Source organism: Ranitomeya imitator, chromosome 3 (genome assembly GCF_032444005.1).
Source record: "Ranitomeya imitator isolate aRanImi1 chromosome 3, aRanImi1.pri, whole genome shotgun sequence".
NCBI lineage: Eukaryota > Metazoa > Chordata > Amphibia > Anura > Dendrobatidae > Ranitomeya > Ranitomeya imitator.
In genome coordinates, this window is record NC_091284.1 from 665268776 (window position 1) to 665289628 (window position 20853).

General features: G+C 42.5%; 2 protein-coding genes across 2 annotated transcripts in view; one reads left to right on the forward strand and one right to left on the reverse strand.

Annotated features, from left to right (window-relative positions):
* The window catches only part of RB1 (RB transcriptional corepressor 1), a 398991-nt gene that overhangs the window by 255422 nt on the left and 122716 nt on the right, over positions 1 to 20853 (forward strand). The window lies entirely within an intron of this gene.
* Positions 8357 to 9673, reverse strand: LPAR6 (lysophosphatidic acid receptor 6). Its single transcript, XM_069758298.1, has one exon. The coding sequence runs from the start codon at positions 9530 to 9532 to the stop codon at positions 8492 to 8494; it is 1041 nt and encodes a 346-aa protein (XP_069614399.1). The 5' UTR covers positions 9533 to 9673; the 3' UTR covers positions 8357 to 8491.

The following is a 20853-nucleotide window of genomic DNA, read 5'->3' on the forward strand; positions in this document are numbered from 1 at the left end:
AAATGTTAAAAACCACCAGCAATGTATGTAGATTTTGCAATATTTTTCTGTAGACTTTAAACAGAATCTGTCCCTCATCTGAGAACACCATGATGTGATGGCAGAGGCTATGATTCCAGTTACGTATTACGGGCTGCTTGTAGTATTATTTTTTTAATTATTTTTTTATTATTTTTTAAATAAAATCCTTGTTTTCTCTGCTGCAGATGTACCAGTTCTCTGAACTCAATATAAGCACTGACTGGCAGCGTTATGTGTACATTGTGCCTAGGCAGAAAGCTGTAAAGCAGAGGTTCGGGCTTATACAGAGCTCATGGATATGGAAGTCTACTAGTCCTCTACTGATCAAATCACAGTTTTATCAGCAGATTTTTAAAACTCCTGCAATTATGGTCTCTTGCTCCATATTATGCTGCTTAGATTAGGTGGTTCCTTTTTTTTATTGCAGTGCTGGAGTGGTGCCACCAATCTAAGGCTGGGTTCATATTGCGTTTATATGGCATGTTAGACTACGTCACCACGGCATAACGTAGTGTAACGTAGTCCGTTAACGCCGCCATTAAGTCCTTTGTTGGATGCATCGCTAGTGCACGCCCACAATGGGCGTGCGCTAGCGATGTGCCTTCATTGAGTGACGGACCCTGGGACGCGGGCTGCAGCGTTTCCGGGTCCGTCACTGCTAACGCAGATAGAGCATCTGCTAGCTCTATCTGCGCTAGCGATATGATATATTGGCACTTGCGTTAACAGCAGCCCGTTAACGCATGTGTTGAACGGGCTCCTGTTAATGCAATGTGAACCTGGCCTTAAGTTCCCTGCACTTTGCCTCATACTTACCAGCTGGCATCTTCTTCTGTTTTCGATGTTGCACCCGTCTGTCTCCAGCAGATTGTGACTTGCCTGATCGCTCCAGTTTTTGCTGGGCGATTTGGAAGTCATAACTCAGTGTAAATCTATGAGAGCCAGAACAAGGTTTTCATAGAGTTTGTGACTTTTATCTTTGACTTCTGGTCTGTCAGAAGTTGCAGTCAAAAGATGATGATGTGGGACCTGAGTGATGCCTGGAAGAGCTGAAGGCAGTGACTGGAACAGGGCATCTGGTTAGTGACACCACTCCAGCGCTTAAAGGGAACCTGTCACCCTCAAAATCGAAGGTGAGCTAAGCCCCCGATGTATCCTGAAAGATGAGATAAAGAGGTTAGATTATACTCACCCAGGGGGGTACCAGTCCAGTTCTGGTCCGATGGGCGTCGCGGTCCTGTCCGGAGCCTTCCATCTCCTTACGATGACGTCCTCTTCTTATATTCACGCTCTGGCGCAGGTGTACTCGCAAAGTACTTCAGTGCGCAGGCGCTGGGCCTCTGACTTTTCCCGGCGCCTGCGCACTGCAGTACCCTCAACAGGGCAGACAAAGTATGCCTGCATCGGAGCTGCGGCGTGAAGACAAGAAGAGGACGTCATCCTATGAAGATGGGAGGCCCCGGACCGGACCGTGACAGCCATCGGATCGGACCACTCGCCCAGGTGAGTATAATCTAACCTCTTTTTCTCATCTTTCAGGATACATCGGGGGCTTATCTACAGCATTACGGAATGCAGGTTCCCTTTTAATAAAAAACAAAACAAAACACTGGAGTGGTGCTTTAAAATAACATCTCTCACCTCAGTGTTTTTATTGAGATTATGCAGATAAAACAGCGTGGAATACAAGACAAATTGCGGAATACAAGACAAATTGCTGCGTGTAATCAGCCAATGTCATTAAGTGTTGTTGTTTTTTTTAAATAAAAATATTCAGGGAATCAGGCATTTGCCTATGATGTTAAAGACTTTTGGTGAACATTTCACATACTGTAATGTCAAGAGTGATATTCTGTTAAAGGGACTCTTGTCAGCACAAAATGACTGTTCAGATCAAGTACAGGCACTTGTGCATCATGGCAGGGCCAATCATTTATATACACTTTCCCACCTACTTGTTTTCCCTCTAACTCCATCTCCCTCTTTTTTTGATTGACAGCTTTGCCTTGATAGATGGAAAACAAGCAGGTGAAAAGGTGTAGTTTAATGTTTGGCCACGACAAGGGTGCACCGAGCATCTGTACTTGGTTTGAACATTCATTCTGTGCTGACGAGTACCTTTAAAGTTGAATTTGCCATTGAGGCCTCTTTCAGACAATCGTAGTACAGCTTCATTGCACCTGTACTGCAAATGCAACACCCTATCCTCCGATGGTTCATCAGGACAGGAGTTAAGGTACCGTCACACTAAGCGACGCTGCAGCCATACCGACAACGATCCGGATCGCTGCAGCGTCGCTGTTTGATCGCTGGAGAGCTGTCACACAGACAGCTCTCCAGCGACCAACGATCCCGAGGTCCCCGGTAACCAGGGTAAACATCGGGTTACTAAGCGCAGGGCCGCGCTTAGTAACCCGATGTTTACCCTGGTTACCATCGTTAAAGTAAAAAAAAACAACCGCTACATACTTGCCTACCGCTGTCTGTCCTCGGCGCTCTGCTTCTCTGGTCTGGCTGTGAGCGCCGGGCAGCCGGAAAGCAGAGCGGTGACGTCACCGCTCTGCTTTCCGGCCGCTGTGCTCACAGCCAGACCAGAGAAGCAGAGCGCCGAGGACAGACAGCGGTAGGTAAGTATGTAGCGGTTTTTTTTTTTTACTTTAACGATGGTAACCAGGGTAAACATCGGGTTACTAAGCGCGGCCCTGCGCTTAGTTACCCGATGTTTACCCTGGTTACCAGCGAAGACATCGCTGAATCGGTGTCACACACGCCGATTCAGCGATGTCTACGGGGAGTCCAGCGACCAAATAAAGTTCTGGACTTTCTTCCCCGACCAGCGACAGCACAGCAGGATCCTGATCGCTGCTGCCTGTCACACTGGACGATATCGCTAGCCAGGACGCTGCAACGTCACGGATCGCTAGCGATATTGTCTAGTGTGAAGGTACCTTTAGACTATAACACAAGAGATAGAGGCACATAAAGCACCATTTATTATGCTTAAGTGATGGCATGTGTGGACATCCTCAGTCCAGTGCAGAGATTTACCTGTGTGCATTCTGCAGTGCAAATTACAAAACTGTACATGTGGATGCAATTGTCTACCATCCACTCACATTTTCAAATGTCAAGGACATGCCACGGATTTCCCTTTAATAAATAAGGTTGAAATCTGAAGTGAATCCTCCAGAATATCCACACATAACACATTTGGGTTATTATCATTATGGATCTATTTAGATTATCCAATCTATGGCATTAAAATAGCTGCTGATCAGCTACTTGTCTGCTGATCAGTGTCATTTCATAGCCTGCTTACACTGGTAGACTCTGATTGAGATGCACAGTGGATGATGTGTTATAGTGTACATTCTGCATAGGTTATGGTTGTTCTTGACAGCACAGGTCCTGTTCAATCAGGAAGAGGCACTCCTCACAATGGTCATTTTTTGGGGGGCAAACCGAAATATGATTTCACCCAACAAATGAGCATTTTGCTTGTTCGTTGGATGACCTGCAGCCTGTTTAGACTGCACTCTTTTTTGCAATAATCATGCAGTGTAATATTTAAGGTCTCTGACAAAATACTGAATTTCTCGCATCCCTTTGGATGCAGACAACTTTGTTTGAAATGACTGAAAATACTAGTCTGAACAAGCCTTTAATGCTCACAGCACAACTGAACTGTTCATTCATGCAGCCATTTTCCCTGTACTATTGAATTAATTGCCTTAAGTGACCCTCAATCATAATAGTGTCCAGATGAAGTCTACAACGTTTCATATTATTTAGAAGATCTCCATACATTTTAGATTCAGCACATGGTACCAAATGACCGATCTGTGCTCTGCTGAGTTGCTTACATACAGTGACATGTAAAAGTTTGGGCACCTCCGGTCAAAATCACTGTTATTATGAACAGTTAAGCAAGTTGAAGATGAAATGATCTCTAAAAAGTCTAAAGTTAAAGATGACACATTTCCTTTGTATTTAACCCTGCTGTTCTGTTCGGTCTGGGGAGACCTATTTTGAACTTTGGTATTTTTTGGGGTGTTCAAGATGCGGTTCTGAAACTTGTGGTTGATTGACTTAAATGAGGATGGGTCGGTCGGCCACGGGTTTCAGAGCCGCATCTTGAATATTTTAAAGAATATTGAAGTTCAAAGTCGGTCATTTTTGACCAACAGAACAGCAGGGTTAAGGGAAAAAAATATATTGTCATTTTTTATTTTTAAAACTTACAAAAATGAGAATGGTCCAATGCAAACATTTGGACACCCTTCTTGGTTAGTACCTAGTAGCACCCTCTTTTGAAAGTATCACAGCTTGTAAACGCTTTTTGTAGCTAGCCAAAGAGTCTTTCAATTCTCGTTTGAGGGATTTTCATCAATTCTCGCTTGGAAAATTCTTCTTGGTCTGTGATTTCCTGGATGGTCTTGCATGCGCTGCAACTGCAGTAGATAACTTAAGGTCCCGTCACACATAGCGACGCTTAAGCGATCCCGACAACGATACAACCTGTCAGGGATCGTTGCTGCGTCGCTATGTGGTCGCTGGTGAGATGTCACACAGTGCGATCTCCCCAAAGACGCAGCAGCGATGCGGCGAACTGTAGCGACCTGTAGAACGATGCTATTTCATGATGATTCAATGGGACGTCCTGTCAACGAGGTCGTTGGTAAGGTGTCAAACACAGCGATGTGTGTTACCCAGCGGGACCTCAACGATCAAAAAATGGTCCAGGCCATTCTGACACGACCAGCGATCTCACAGCAGGGGCCTGATCGCTGCTACGTGTCACACATAGCGAGATCGCTACTGAGATCGCTGTTGCGTCACAAAATTTGTGACTCAGCAGCGATCTCGCTAGCGATCTCGCTATGTGAGACGGGGGCTTTAGACCAAGGTTACAGACCTTAATTAGCCTGTTAGGGTTATGGCTTATTCACTATCATTGTTAGAAAAGGCCCAGTGATGCAAATTTCCCAGCTTTATAAAAACCCAGCCTCCTCTTACCTTGTGTCAAAAAACAGCAGCTATAGGTTCTTTAAAGCAGCTGCCTAGCACTATGAAAATGGTGGAGGCCTACAAAGCAGTAGAAGGCCATAAGAAGATAACAAGGTGTTTTCAAGTTGCACTTTCCTCAATTCGAAATGTAATTTAGAAATGGCAGTTAACAGGAACAGTGGAGGTCAAGATAAGGTCTGGAAAACCAAGCAAAATTTCAGTTATGGCTGCTCATAAGATTGCTAGTGAGGCAAATAAAAACCCCCGTTTGACTGCAAAACACCTTCAGCAAGATATAACAGACTTTAGAGTTGTGGTACATTGTTCTATTGTTTAGAGACACCTGCAAAATATGGCCTTGGAAGAGTCATCAGAAGAAAATCTCTCCTGCGTCCTCACCATAAATCTATAAAACTAGGCTTCAGAAGTATGCAAAAGAACAACTAAACAAGCCATTTTGGAAACAAATCCTGTGGACTGATGAGGGTAAGATATAACTCTTTGGCTGCGACGATCAAAGGTATGTGTGGAGAAAAAGGGCACAGAATTTCAGGAAAAGAACTTCCCGCTAACCATTAAACATGGGGGTGGATAAATCCAGATGAAAATATATGTAATTTTTTGTCCTAAAATACAAAGGAAATGTGTCATCTTTAACTTTAGGACTTTTAGAGATCATTTCATCTTCAACTTGCTTAACTGTTCACAATAACAGTAATTTTGCCCAAGCTTCTACATGCTTCTGTATTTTGCTATACAGCAATAGGCCAGCCATTCTATTTAAGGTACCGTCACACTTTAGCGACGCTGCAGCGATACCGACAACGACCCGGATCGCTGCAGCGTCGCTGTTTGGTCGCTGGAGAGCTGTCACACAGACCGCTCTCCAGCGACCAACGATCCCGAGGTCCCCGGTAACCAGGGTAAACATCGGGTAACTAAGCGCAGGGCCGCGCTTAGTAACCCGATGTTTACCCTGGTTACCAGCGTAAAAAAACAAACAGTACATACTTACATTCAGCTGTCTGTCCCTTGCCGTCTGCTCCTGCACTGACTGCTGGCCGTAAAGTGAAAGCAGAGCACAGCCACAGCGGTGAGTCACCGCTGTGTGACTCACCGCTGTGCTGTGCTTTCACTTTCACTTTACGGCCAGCAGTCAGTGCAGGAGCAGACGGCAAGGGACAGACAGCTGAATGTAAGTATGTACTGTTTGTTTTTTTACGCTGGTAACCAGGGTAAACATCGGGTTACTAAGCGCGGCTCTGTGCTTAGTTACCCGATGTTTACCCTGGTTACCAGCGAAGACATCGCTGAATCGGCGTCACACACGCCGATTCAGCGATGTCAGCGGGACCTCAACGATCAAAAAATGGCCCAGGCCATTCCGACACGACCAGCGATCTCACAGCAGGGGCCTGATCGCTGGTACGTGTCACACATAGCGAGATCGCTACTGAGATCGCTGTTGCGTCACAAAACTTGTGACTCAGCAGCGATCTCGCTAGCGATCTCGCTATGTGTGACGGGGGCTTTAGACATTTGTAAACCAAACCTTTTAACTTGCCCAACTTTTCTTGGTCCTTTAAGTGTAAGTAGCGATTGCATAATTGCTTAGTTTTCAATTGTCTCTAAAGACCTATATTACTATCCAAATCTAATGTGCACGTTTGTACTGTCTTTTCTCCACTTACAATCTAAGTGCATTTTCTGTGCTGCCCATAATTAACAAGAGCTGGAGATATGCTGGAGCCTTTTGTGTTCAGTGGGTCTAACACCCTGGAGCAGAGATGCTTTTGTTCTGAGCCTTCTAGCGCCAGAATACCAGGACATTGAATTGATTAGTGGAAGCATGTGGGTGGATGGTAGGGGAAGGGAATTTGTGAGCACTGACCTGCATGTGCACATCACCTTTTCCCATTTGCCCTTAGGAAAAGGAGTTGCTTGAACTTAGTAATAATGCATCTTTGGCATGTCTTGACAGAGCAGACCTTTCCCGAGTGAACTCCTTTTGAGATGTGATTAATCATGTTGCCCAGATTTCACGGAGACAGTGTCTGCTTTTTGCATGACCATCACATTAGACATACAGTTGTATTCATGGCCAAAATAGTTTGATCTTCTCAAAAAATTTAACGAGATATATGGATATGAGATAATCAAATGTGATCGTTATATCATTATGTATGTATGTGTGTATATATATATATATATATATATATATATATATATAATTAGTGTAAGTTTACAGACTTACATTTATTAGGATGACTTCTGTACGGTATAGTAGGCATAGATGTTTCATGCTAGGAAATTACCGTAATCTGTCTGTGCTAACAAACTCCATAGTATCATGTCCAGTCTACGTAAACCTACATTGTAGGATAAAAATACTCATTTGATAAAATGTTGTATTTGAAGAAAGTTTAATAAAACCAATTATTTGTTGAGGAGTTTGTCTTGGTTAAAGTGCCAACTTTCAATACATTCACAATTCAGTCAGTACAGAGTGGAGTAGATTTTGCATGTACAGTGTTTGTAGAAAGCATGAGCCAAGTCAATACTATTCTCATATTCAGTAATATACTAAATGTAATGGCCTTCTGTAAGAAGGAAATAGTCGACATTCAACATCTTTACTCTCAGCCGATGTACAAAAACAGATTGAATGGATATCATTTGGAAGCAAAGACGTGAAGAGTTCATAAACCGTATGCAAGCAGTAGCCATATGCGCAAATAGTAAAACCTTTCTTGAAAGGACATGGATGGCAAGTTTCATTTCTTTCAAATACTTTAAGGTAAAGAGCCAGCAGAACCACGTATGTACACGATTATACTGTTTTAAACAAATGAAGACTTTGGCAGCCAATGCATGATTGCAACCGATGTGCCTAAGCTGAATGAGGCAGTGTGTGTTATATATATACATACACACACAGGTGTATAAATATATAATTTAATGAATAACATTGCTGCCAAAGTTGACAGCAGCACATTCTTTGTAAATACTACACCCCCTTTAAAAAGGGCGTATAAAACGCAAGACTACCTTCAAGGGCAGTCATGCCATTAGGGGCCCAATAGGTTCAGGGCTCACTTAAGCTTTAAAGCAGGTGGAATTGTCCATTATGATGAGCTTTTGGACTGCAAAGGGCCTATTTACTGTTCTTGCACAGAAGCTCTCTTCTGCCTGTGTTCCCCCTCCCCCAACCACATATATCCCACCCCAACCCCATGTTACCCAGACCCTCTGCATACTTCCTAATATGACGCTTCACAGTCCAAAAAAACAAGTAGTCGGGTACCATTGATTTTTCTTAAGTTCAACAAAACATAAATGCTTTGTGATACGTATCCGGGTTTGAAGTAAGGGAGGACTGGCTTGTTCAATCACGCAGCCATTTTCTCTACAATGCTGTTAATCCAGGGGTCTTTTCTTTGTTTTACGCTAAGCAATCCAGGCATCATATTGTGGATTCATTTTCAAATATTTTAGCCTTAAGCGTTTGTAAGCTATGCTGAATAAAATTTTCTGTAGCCATTGTTTCCGAGAAGTGAGAGTCTTTCCTCATAGGTCGGTTTCTCTTTTTTATGGAGTTTTGAATAGTCTCTGAAGTAAAATAGTAGATGATGGGGTCAAAGCAGCAGTTAGACACCGCAATGCACAATGTAATGGGATACATAGTTCGGACTGCAGCCTTCACTGAGCAATTGCTAAACACCTCTGTCCTCATAAGAGAATATAGCACCAGATTAATATTGTAAGGTATGAAGCAGAAACAAAAGATGGCCAGGTGGACAACTATCATTTTCAGCACTTTCCTTTTGTTCAGTTTGCTTCTGCTCAAAGTCATTGGTTTCTTCAGGGTCTTCAAAACTATTGCTGAGCAGAAAACATTGAGGATGAGAGGGATGAAAAAGCCCACTATTTCAATAAATATCACAATCTTTGACAGATATGTTTTCCAAGTATCCTCTGAAAAGTTCTCGAAGCAGGTTTGGGTAGTGTTGTTTTTATTATTTGCATTTGTAGACTGGAAAAAGGATGATGGGGCGCTTCCCATAAGAACGGTGAGCCACACAGCCAGGCAGACAATTTTGGCATTTCTCTTTGTCCTGATGGTCTTTGACCGAAAAGGGTATACTATTGCCAAATAGCGATCCACGCTTATACAAGTGAGGAACAGGATGCTGCCGTACATATTCGTGTAGAACAGTGTGACAGATATTTTGCACAGTACATCTGTAAAAGGCCAATGGCGGGCTGAAAAGTAGAAAATCCGAAAAGGGAGCGTAAATACAAACAAAAGGTCAGAAATGGCCAGATTGATCATGTACGTCGTGGTTTCATTCCGTATTTTTAAGGTGCACGTGAAAATGTACAAGGCAACACAATTTGCGATGAGGCCAAGAACAAACACCATGCTATAAACACATCCATACAAGGTGTACTTAAAGTTGTCATCCACCGTACAGTTTGTGTCGGAGATATTTCTTACCATCATATTTGGAATCCTAGGATTTGCTCTGATGGTTCTGGTAGAAGTTTTTGTAATCACAGATCCTTGGCAGAACGCATATAGCACAGCCTGTCTTCAGCAGCAATGTGATGTCCTGCAGGGTTTCTTCTTGGGCAATCTTTTAGCATCACCTGGAAGCTTGTCCTGGTTTTTCTTTCCCAAAGCAAAATGTAGCATGTACTTGTAGATGTGCTGTTATAAACATCTCCAGTATTTCCTCTGGTTGCTTCTCACTATTCACTCACTATGCAGCTGCTGTCCTTACTGCCCAGCGCCTAACAGTAAAAGGTAGGGCAGATGTAGCTGACTGAGAGCTTCAGAAGCCGTGTGAGCGGAGAATTTCAGAAAGCATAGTATATTTGTCAGTATCTTGTCTTGTGGAGTAAAATCCAGACATTCCAGGGGAAGTCTTCTGCTTCTTTATGGTGATCTTTCCAATGAAAACTTGTTGGTTTGAAGAAGAAAACCAAAGTTTTAGGTTGGAAGAAAATCCAGCAGGCTTTGATGTGTAATGTCTGTGCAGGCGTCTGCTCCTTTGAAACCTTACACTTAAAAAAGCCTGAACAACACAGGAAGAGGCTGGCACTAAACAAAGGCTAGACACAGCCCAGTTTGTTTGCTCCCTCTGCTCTCAGTCTGATAAAGTCTCTTGGGAATATACCTGAAGCCATTGTGAATGAGCAGCAAGAGATACTGCTGAGTGATCCATTAACTGTGGCTATGTGCACACGTACAGTTTTTTTTTTCGCTACAAACGCTATAAAAACTCATTAAAAACGCATACATTATGCATTCTATAATTTAGAATGCATTCTGCATGTTTTGTGCACATGGATGCGTTTTTTTCCCGCAAAAAAAACGCATTGCGGTAAAAAAATGAGCATGTTCATTATTTTTGTGGATTTTCTGCGTTTTTCCCGCAATTTCTGCAAGAAATCCTGACGTGTGCACATACCCTTAAGGCTATGTGCACACGTCAGGATTTCTGGCAGAAATTTTCCTGACAAAAACCTGACATTTCTGCCAGAAATCCGCATGCGTTTTTTTCTCTCGTGGTTTTGATGCGTTTTTTCTGGCGTTTTTTCCAAATGCATAGAATAGCGGGAAAAACGCAGAAAATCCGCAAAATTAATGAACATGCTGCTTTTTTTTTTTTTTTTTACCGCGATGCGTTTTTTTCCGCGAAAAGCAGCATGTTCATTAATTTTGCGGATTTTCTGCATTTTTCCCGCTATTCTATGCATTTGGAAAAAACGCAAGAAAAACGCATCAAAACCGCGAAAAAAATGCATCATGTGCACAAAAATTGCAGAATGCATTCTAAATGATAGAATGCATAATGTATGCGTTTTTATCGCAAAAAAACGCAAAAAAAACCTGCTATAGCGGACTGCAGTGTTAGGCTATGTTCAGACACATGGTGTTTCTGCAACCAAAACTAAAAATACTGCTTATAAAATGCAGCTATTTGCTGCATTTTTGTGTGTGTGGATTAGATGTCATTTGGCCACAGTACATGTTTTAAAAAATTTATTTTTCTTTTAACTGCCTTTCTTGTGCGATTGCTGCCAGGTGTCAGCTGATTCTGACCACTGACACCCAGCACTAAGTGCCAGGAGCGGTCACAGACCGCTCCCGGGTCTTTAATCCCCGAAATGCTGCAATCGAACATGATCGTAGCATTTTGGAAGCCAGCAGAGGGCTGACAGCCCCTCTGCCTTTGAATTGGAGAACCCCCGGCATGACGCGGGGTCCTGATAGCTGCCATGCTGACCCGGGCCACCAGACCTAGAAAACTTGCTGATCATGCCCAGTGCATGATGAGCAAGCAGAACTGACAGTTTCTATAGCATGGGGATGCTGCTTCATCTCCGTGCTAAATTAAGAAGAGGTTGGGTCAATAATTATGACATCAAATCAAAAATAAACCAAATAAAATGTTTAAAAACAAATAATAAAGTTCCAAACTGTGGACATATATAGGGTTTAGCACAATATGGTAAAATCAGAAAGAAAAAATATAGACGAGCCAATCATAATAAAAAGTACAACATTTTATTGACAAAGAAAATCAAAAAAGCAGACGAGGTTATTAAAAAGTGGGAAACCAAAAAAATTAGCACCAGCAACCCACCACATTTTAAAAAGAGGTTGTACATAGAGATTGATGAGATGACACACTTCACAAGATATACTCGAGTATAAGCCGAGGTTTTCAGTCCAAATTTTTGGGCTGAAAGTGCCCCTCTCGGCTTATACTCGAGTCACGGTGGGTGGCAGGGTTGGCGGGTGAGGGGGAGAGGGCGCTGAGGCATACTTACCTGCTTCCGGGGCTCCTGGCACTCCCCCTGCCGTCCCATGGTCTTCGGGTGCTGTAGCTCTTCCCCTCTTCAGCGGTCACGTGGGACCGCTCATTAGAAAATTGAATATGGACTCCACTCCCATAGGGGTGGAGCTGCATATTCATTTCTCTAATCAGCGGTAACGGTGACCGCTGATAGAGGAAGAGGCTGCGGCACCGAAGACCAGCTGTCCGGGAGAAGGAGCGGGACGCCGGGAGCAGGTAAGTATCGCATATTCACCTATCCCCGTTCCATACACTCCATCTTCCCGGCGTCTCTCCGCTCTGACTGTGCAGGTCAGAGGGCGCGATGACGCATATAGTGTGCGCGCCGCCCTCTGCCTGATCAGTCAGTGCGGAGAGACGACGGGACGAGACGCCGGGAGCTGCAAGCAAGAGAGGTGAGTATGGCTTTTTTTTTTTTTTATTGCAGCAGCAGCAATGGCAGAGCTTTCTATGGTACATCAATGGGGCAATAATGAACTGTGCAGAGCACTATATGGCACAGCTATGGGACAAAAATGAACGGTGCAGAGCACTATATGGCACAGCTATGGGACAAAAATGAACGGTGCAGAGCACTATATGGCACAGCTATGGGATAAAAATGAACGGTGCAGAGCACTATATGGCACAGCTATGGGGCAATAATGAACAGTGCAGAGCATTGTATATGGGGCACAGCTTTATATGGAGCATCTATGGGGCAATATTGAACTGTATGGAGCATTATATGGGGCTCCTGATTCAATATGGATATTCAAAAACACTTAACCTACTGATGTCTCAATTAATTTTACTTTTATTGGTATCTATTTTTATTTTTGACATTAACCGGTAGCTGCTCCATTTTCTACCCTAGGGTTATACTCGAGTCAATAAGTTTTCCCAGTTTTTTGTGGCAAAATTAGGGGGGTCGGCTTATACTCGGGTCGGCTTATACTCGAGTATATACGGTACATACAAGAAAAAAACCATAAAGAATCCTAGTGGAATAGCATTCTCTTAAAGAAGTGTGAAGAAGTACAAGAGAAAATCAAGATGGTACAAAGGTTACCTCTGGTGGGTGACAGTGCCTGCCCCTACGCAAGTTTCGGCTATTGCCTGGACGGTCGCATCTTGGCACTGTCCAGGTTGAAAACTATTTATCCCCCAGACATGGATTAAGATGTGGGACAGAACGACGGACAGATGAGGGATATGATTGTTTTTTATTTTTGTTTTATTACAGGAGAACGAGGGCTTTGGTGGAATTAGGCGTTAGGTGAGTGTAACTGTGTTTGTTATTTTTAAATAAAAAATGGAAAAGTTTTGATTTATTTCTAATAAAGTACTTTATTCTGGCTGTGTTTATGTACCATGTAAATATAGGATTACTATTGGATAGGTGTCTTAGACGCCTCTCCATTACTAAGCCGTGGGCTTGATATCACCTTACAATACACAGATAATAATAATATAATATTTTTTATTTATATAGCGCCAACATATTCCGCAGCGCTTTACAAATTATAGAGGGGACTTGTACAGACAATAGACATTACAGCATAACAGAAATACAGTTCAAAACAGATACCAGGAGGAATGAGGGCCCTGCTCGCAAGCTTACAAACTATGAGGAAAAGGGGAGACACGAGAGGTGGACCTCAACTCAACAAATATGAACCCCACTTGCCTCAGCTACAGGGCAAGTGGGAAGAAAAGCACCAGAATTGGGACATCTAATACATGTGCCTTTTCTGGGTGGCTGTGGGCTGCTATTTTTAGCCTGGGGGTCAATATCCATGGCCCCTTACGAGCCTCAGGATACCAGCCCCCAGCTGTGAGCTTTAGCAAGGCTGGTTGTCAAAAATGTAGAGACCCCATGCTGTTTTTTTAAAATTATTCATTTAAATAATTTAAAAACCGCAAAACCGCATGGGGAACCCTCTATTCTTGATAACTAACCTTGCTGAAGCTAACAGCTGAGGGTTGCAGCCCCCAGCTGTGAGTTTTGCCTGGCTGGTTATAGAAAATACAGGGGAACCCACGTCTGTTTTTTTCATTTATTTATTGATTTATAGCTCAGGCGGCGTCTGATGAATATTCCCATGAGCCGCTCCTGCTGTCACTGTTATTAGTGGCAGCAGAGGTAGGCTGATGCGAGTAATAGTCCCGTCAGCCGCCGCCTGCTGTCTCTTTTCTCACTTAAATATAGCTCTCATCATTCTTCCCTTCTCATGCTGATTTCCGGCAGAGCAGGGAAGAATGATGAGAGCCGTGCGCAGAATCTGGCGCCGGTAAACAGCGCTTACTGTAACGCTTCTTCCCCGACGCCGATGCTTGTCACACAGATGATATCCATGTGTGTTATGCCTATGCATGTATGCATTAAAAATCGGACATGTCAGAGTGTTTTACCCATGGACACACGGTCCGTGGAAAGACACTGACATGTGCACAGACCCAATCACTTGTATGGGTCTACATGTGTACGTGTTTCCAATGCGTGTAAAAACTGTCACCACACGTACCGGAGACACGAACGTGTGAAGGAGGCCTAAATCTGGTATCGCTGTAATCGCACCGACCTGACGAATAAAGTCACCTAATCACTTATACCTCACGAGGAACGGTGTAAAAAATAAATAAAACCAATTCTTCACATGCTGTTGATTTTTTTCATTCTGCCTCCCAAAGATCGCAGTAAGGCTCGGCACACATTTATCCTGCGCTGAGCGCTTGCATTGGGGTTTCCGTGTAAGTCTCTGAAATACGTGATTCAGACAGATCCCCCGGCAGAAGATTCCTTATAGTGAGGCAGATGGAGGCACTGTGGACGCTAACTGACCTGTGATCCGGCTGTGTCCGTCTTTTTAGGATTGCATAAAAGTGATGTTGGCCACAGTTTTGTGCATTTCTGAAAAGAAGCACATCACTGAACAGAGGCCAGACGGAGTCCAGAGTAACTCTGCTGCCTCTCTATAGTGAACGGATCCCTCAGGGGTTTCTCTTCTGAATCAGGTCACTCAGAGATTTAGATGGAAACCCCAAAGCAAGTGCTCAACGTAGAGCGCCGGATAAATGTGATCCCAAACATTATGGAAAATGTACCCAATAAAAGCTTCAACTCAATTCACAAAAAAAGCAAGCTGTCACTCAAGTATGCCATCTTTTAACGGAAATATAGGGGGCTTCCATATTACTCGCATTAGGGCTTTTCACATTACTCTTGAAAAGCGAAATGGCTCCTCACCCGCCAAAAAAAAAAATTAAGCAAATTCAGCTCTGTATATGGAGTCCGCAATCTGTTCTAGGAAAATCTGCTCTCCAGGAGGCAAATAGCGCTCCGTGTCTACATATTTTCTAAGCAGTACTGTATAGCCACATATTGAGTATTGCCACGTTCAGTTGAAATTGTGGAATAAATCTTGGTGCCATTTTTACCCACTTCTTGTGTGAAAATATAAAATCCAGCAACAACTGATCTCAATATGGCGCCTCTTCCCTTCTGAGCTTGGCACTGTGCCTCAAAAGTAGTTTTCCCCTGCATGTGGGGTATCGGCATACTCAAGAGAAATTGCACAACAAATTGTATGGTGCAATTTCCTCTGTCATTGCCAAAAAAGAATGTACAACAAAATAATGAGATTAACTTTTATTAATGATTACATACTTATTTTCCACCATAATTTGCAAAATAAATCTTGCCAAATCAGACAAGGTGATTTTCTGGATTTGTTTTCTCATTTTGACTCTTTTTTTTTATCAGATAGATTTTTATTATCCGCAAAGAATAAACAATCAGAATATTTCTCATGGCAATGTTTCATTAAACATTTACAGATAACTTTTTCCCCCCCGACCCAGAGCCCCCCCACCCTGCCCAACCCGAGACCTCAGCCAGAGCCACCCCACTTCCCATCATCATACAACCATTTGAATAAACATCCGTTATATTTCCATTGAATACTAGGTTCCCTATATTCTCATTTATCATCCTAATTCAAGTCCATCCACGGTTGCCACAGCTTGTGGAAGATGTCCAGCTTATTCCTTTTGGTGTAGATACTTTTCTCCAAAGTAAGTATATGCTCCGCTTGCTTAAGAAAGTCTCTTCTGGTTGGAGGTTCCTCTCTAATCCAAAATTTGGCGATCAATTTCCTAGCAATGAATAACAATCGTGCAATAGCTATTTTAAACATGTTGTCCGTAACAATTTCCTCCACATATCCCAATATGCAAGTCAGTGGAACCCTAGGGACAGAACATCCATACACCAGTTCAATACGATTTAAAACAACTATCCAGAAGGAGGACAGTCTAGGGCACTGCCACATCATATGCAATATCCCCGCCTGGGATTGTGAGCACCGAGGGCAGTCCGAGTTCTGCCTAAGCCCAGCCTTGAACAACCTGTCAGGGGTTCTATAGGCCCTATGGATTACGAATAACTGTGATAGCCTGCCTGGTTCACTCATTGATATCTTGGGCACATATTCTAGGACCGACTCCCATCTATCATTGTCAATTATTCCCAATTCAGCTTCCCATTTCCCTTTGGCTCGGATGGGATATTTTTCCAGGAAAGAAAAAAGTAGAAACCCATATATTTCTGAAATCGCCCCCTTCGTGCAGCTATTCTTAAGGATATAGTCGATCATGAGATCAATCTGTACCACTATGGCTCCCCTTTTATTCTGTGCCTGATAAGCATGAGAGATACGATTATACTGGAACAATTCAGACCGTGGCAACTGAAATTCTTCCTGCAACTCCTCAAATGTTTTAAGTCTGCCCTGACTTATCAGCTGCCCCAGCCATTTCTCATTTTGACTCTTAGTTGTGATCTACCTATGATGTCAATTACAGGCCTCTCTCATCATTTTAAGTGGGAGAACTTGCACAGTTGGTGGCTGACTAAATACTTTTTTCCCTACTGTATATGTCATCTACTGGTTTTTTAGAATTCAAGATATTTTTCATATTGACAAGTTTGAAGTGCAGGAAAGATTTCACATTAACAAGATAAGATCCATGATGACCTCCTTGCCCTTCCTGAGCTGCCCTTCCACTTATCATCAGGTCAGAAAGCAGCTGGGACAGAGAAAAGGGTAAACATGTGGTGAGCCATTATTTCAGATTCCAGCCTCATCATTTTACACTCTGTGTAAACAGTCCACACTTCTTTAATAGAGGTTTCTTTGTGGTTTGCTTGTCATGGATGTCACATGTGAGTAAACGGTTAATGACAAATCTTTGCCTTGTTGAAGCTTCCTAATGATTGCAAGATTCCAGTTCATAAAAAGTAAAGTAATGGTAAAAAAATTGACAGCCTAAAGGGGTTCTCCACTACTTTTTATCATGATAGCCTATCCTTAGGAAATGTCATTAATATCAGATCAGTGGGGGTTACACCCGGCTGCCCACCAGTCTGCTGTGTCGGTGGTGGCCGCCTGTGATCGGTTGCGGAGCTGCAGAGGTCAGTCATCTGTAAAGTAGTCATGGTTCTATATGAATGAATAGAGGCGGATGTGTGGTATATGGTCGCAGCCAACATACAGTTGGTGGAGCTGTGCAGCTCTGAAATGGTCACATCTACCCACCACTGGGAACAGCTGATCGTGGGGGTGCATGATGTCACACCTCATGTGATTTGCTCACTTCCGGCCACATTCCAACTAGACATGTGGTGCGCACGCTGTGAGGAGTCAGGAGTCCGCAGTCACTATGTGACTGCAGATTTTAATAGCAAAGCGCCTGTCTACCCCTTTATGTTAAATAACTTTCAAATAAAAATTAAATAAAAATAGCAAAATAAATGTGATCGTTTAATTACTCTTTAATCTCAAGGTATACTAGATGTGTGGGTTATCACTTTTATTGAACATGAGCCAATATAGTTTTCTGCCTCTCCTTCTGAAAGTTATGACATGTAGGAAGTGGGCACCATACAAGAAACAAACATTCAGTGGAATAAAAAGTCTCCCTGACCAATATTTAAAAATATACATAACAAAAATAATTCTGATTGTTCAGAATTCTAAGTCAGGATTGGGTCAGAAAAAAAAAAAATTCCCAATCTCTGATGATCAACGGCAACCCCCCAAAACTCTCTTTCTGGGCAAGGAGGGTATTAACTTCTTTACGTCCAATGACGGACATAGCACGTCATGGGTAGATAGCCAGTTTCCGCACCACAACTGGCTATGCCCATTGTGACTTTGAACTGTCACTGCGGGTCACCAAGCTACAGAAAGCTTTTGAGACCATGCTCGCAGCATGGTCTCCAGAAGCTTTCAGAATAGGTATAATGCAATGCAATGCTGGTTCACTGCATTGCATTATACCTGCAATCAAAGTAAAAAAAAAAAGTGAGTCTCCTAGACGGATGAAAAAAAAAAAGTAAAAAAAAAAAAAAAAAATTACACTAATAAATGCACATTGGGTAGTTCTGGACGCGGAAATATCAAATCTATGAAAGTGTAATGCTAGGTAACCCCTTCAGTGAACGCCGTTAAGAAGAAAAAAAAACACCAAAAAAGGTAGCAAACTGTGTTTTATCATACCGCTGAAAAAAAGTGGAATAGCCTCTAGCACAGTTGTGCAAATCTCCAGTGCATGTTCCCCTTTCTCCAGCTCCATTTGGCCAAGGTGTTCCCAACCATCATATATTCAAGCATTGGCTCTAATTGTAATTCTGATGAATGCCTAGTATTGGCCGAAACATCAGTTGTGTGTGGTTACACCTATATTAATAAAATCATATTGTTTTTTGCATCTTAATTGGGAGTGCCAAATTATCTTTTCTATATACACGATTATATATGGTAAATCTGGTATTGCTCTATTCTCACCGACCCTGAGAATAAAGTTGCCTAATCACTTATACCACACGAGGAATGGTGTAGAAAATAAATAAAACCAATTCTTCACCTACTGTTAATTTGTCCATTCTGCTTCTCAAAGATTGCAGTAAGGCTCGGCTTACATTTATCCTGCGCTCTACTCTGATCGCTTACATCGGGATTTCCGTGTAAATCTCTGAAATGCATGATTCAGGTGGAACCCCAGGTGGAAGATTTCCTATAGTGAGGCAAATAGATGCACTGTGGACGCCATCTGTACTATCATGCTGCTGTAACCATCTTTTTAGGATTGAATAAAACCACGGCCCTCCACAGTTTTGTGCACTTTAGGAAAAAAAGGACTTTGTTGAACAGAGGCCAGACGAAATCCAGAATAACTGTACTGCCCCAATATATTGATTGAATGCCTCGGGGTTTCATCTGAATCACGTCATTCAGAGATTTAGATGGAAACCCTAAAGTAAGTGCTTGGCATAGAGTACCGTATAAATATGATCCAAAATATTATGTAAAATGTTCCCAATAAAAACTTTAACTCAATCCACAAAAATAGCAAGTGTCCTCTCAGGTCTGTCATCTGTTAATGGAAATGTAGGGAGCTTCCACTTTACTGGTAGCACAAAGTCTCTGGAAAAGCGAAATGGCTCCTCGCCCCCCCAAAAGAAATTCAGTGAATTCTGCAGTCCTAAATCCGTATTCCCCCTCCCTTCTGAGCCCCAATGTGCATAAACCACCTTTAGCACTCGCATGTTTGGCAGGGGTATCATTTTCCAAAACAGGATGAATTATCCTCTTCTAGCACTTGGGGGCTCTGTATATGGAGTTTGCAAACTATTTTAGGAAAATTTGTGCTGCACGAGGCAAATGGCTCTCCTTCCCTCCCGACTCTTGCCATATAGCTAAGCAGTACTGTACAACCACATATGTGATATTTTTACATTCAGAAGAAATTATGTGACACATTTTGGTGCCATTTTTACCCATTTTCATTTTTGAAAATGTAAAATTTTGGGCTAAAACAAAATTTTTGTGGTAAAAATGTAATTATTTTTTCTTCACTGCCCATTGGTATAAAATTCTGTGACACACCTGTGGTGTCAGTATGATCACTGCACCCCTAGATGAATTCATTGAGAGGTTTAGTTTGTAAAATGGGGTCATTTACGAGCGGTTCTGTTCTGGCACCTCAAGAGCTCTCCCAGTGGGTCATGGCACCCGCAAAGCATAACAGTAAAATCTGCACTATATTGTGCTCCTTCCCTTCTGAGCTTTGCACTGTGCCTCAAAAGTAGTTCCCTATTACATGCAGAGTATTGGCACACTTACAAGAAATTGCAAGACAAACTGAGATGTCACATACTTTCCAGTTAGCCCTCATAAAAATGAAAAATTTGTGGATAAAACATTTTGATTGAAGAAATGTAATTATTCTTTCTTCCACCCAATGGGTATAAATTTCTGTGAGGCACATATGATGACTGCACTCCTAGATTAATTCATTAAGAGGTGTAGTTTGTAAAATGACGTCACTTATATGGAGATTTCTGCTGTTGAGACACCTCAGGGACTCTGCCAATGTGACATGGCACCCTCAAACTATTTCGGCAAAATCTGAACTCCAATATGGCTCTTCTTCCCTTCTGAGCCTGGCACTATGCCTCAAAATTAGTTTTCCCAAACACACATGGAGTTTTGGCACACTCAGGACAAATTGCATAACACATTTTTAGGCCCATTTTCTCCTGGAACCCTTGTGAAAATAAAAATAAAAATTGGAGCTAAGAATTTTTTTGTGGGAAAATTTGTATTTTTTAAATTTTCTTGGCTCAACATTGTAAACTTCTGTGAAGCATCTGGGGGTTCAAGGTGCTCACCACCGATCTAGATAAGTTCACTGAGGGGTCTAGTTTCCAAAATGGGGTCACTTCTGTTGGGTTTCTACTGTTTAGGCACATCAGAGGCTCTCCAAACATGACGTGATGTCCACTCTCGATTCTAGCCAATTTTGTGTTCAAAAAGTCAAACCTTGCTTTTTCCGTTCGGAGCCCTGCCATGTACCCAAATAGAGGTTTTCCCCCACATATGGAGTATTGTTGTACTCAGTAGAAATTGCACAA

Bases quoted from the DNA above. Each gene is read 5' to 3' on its own strand.
- LPAR6 (XM_069758298.1), bottom strand. From the start codon at position 9,532: ATGATGGTAAGAAATATCTCCGACACAAACTGTACGGTGGATGACAAC.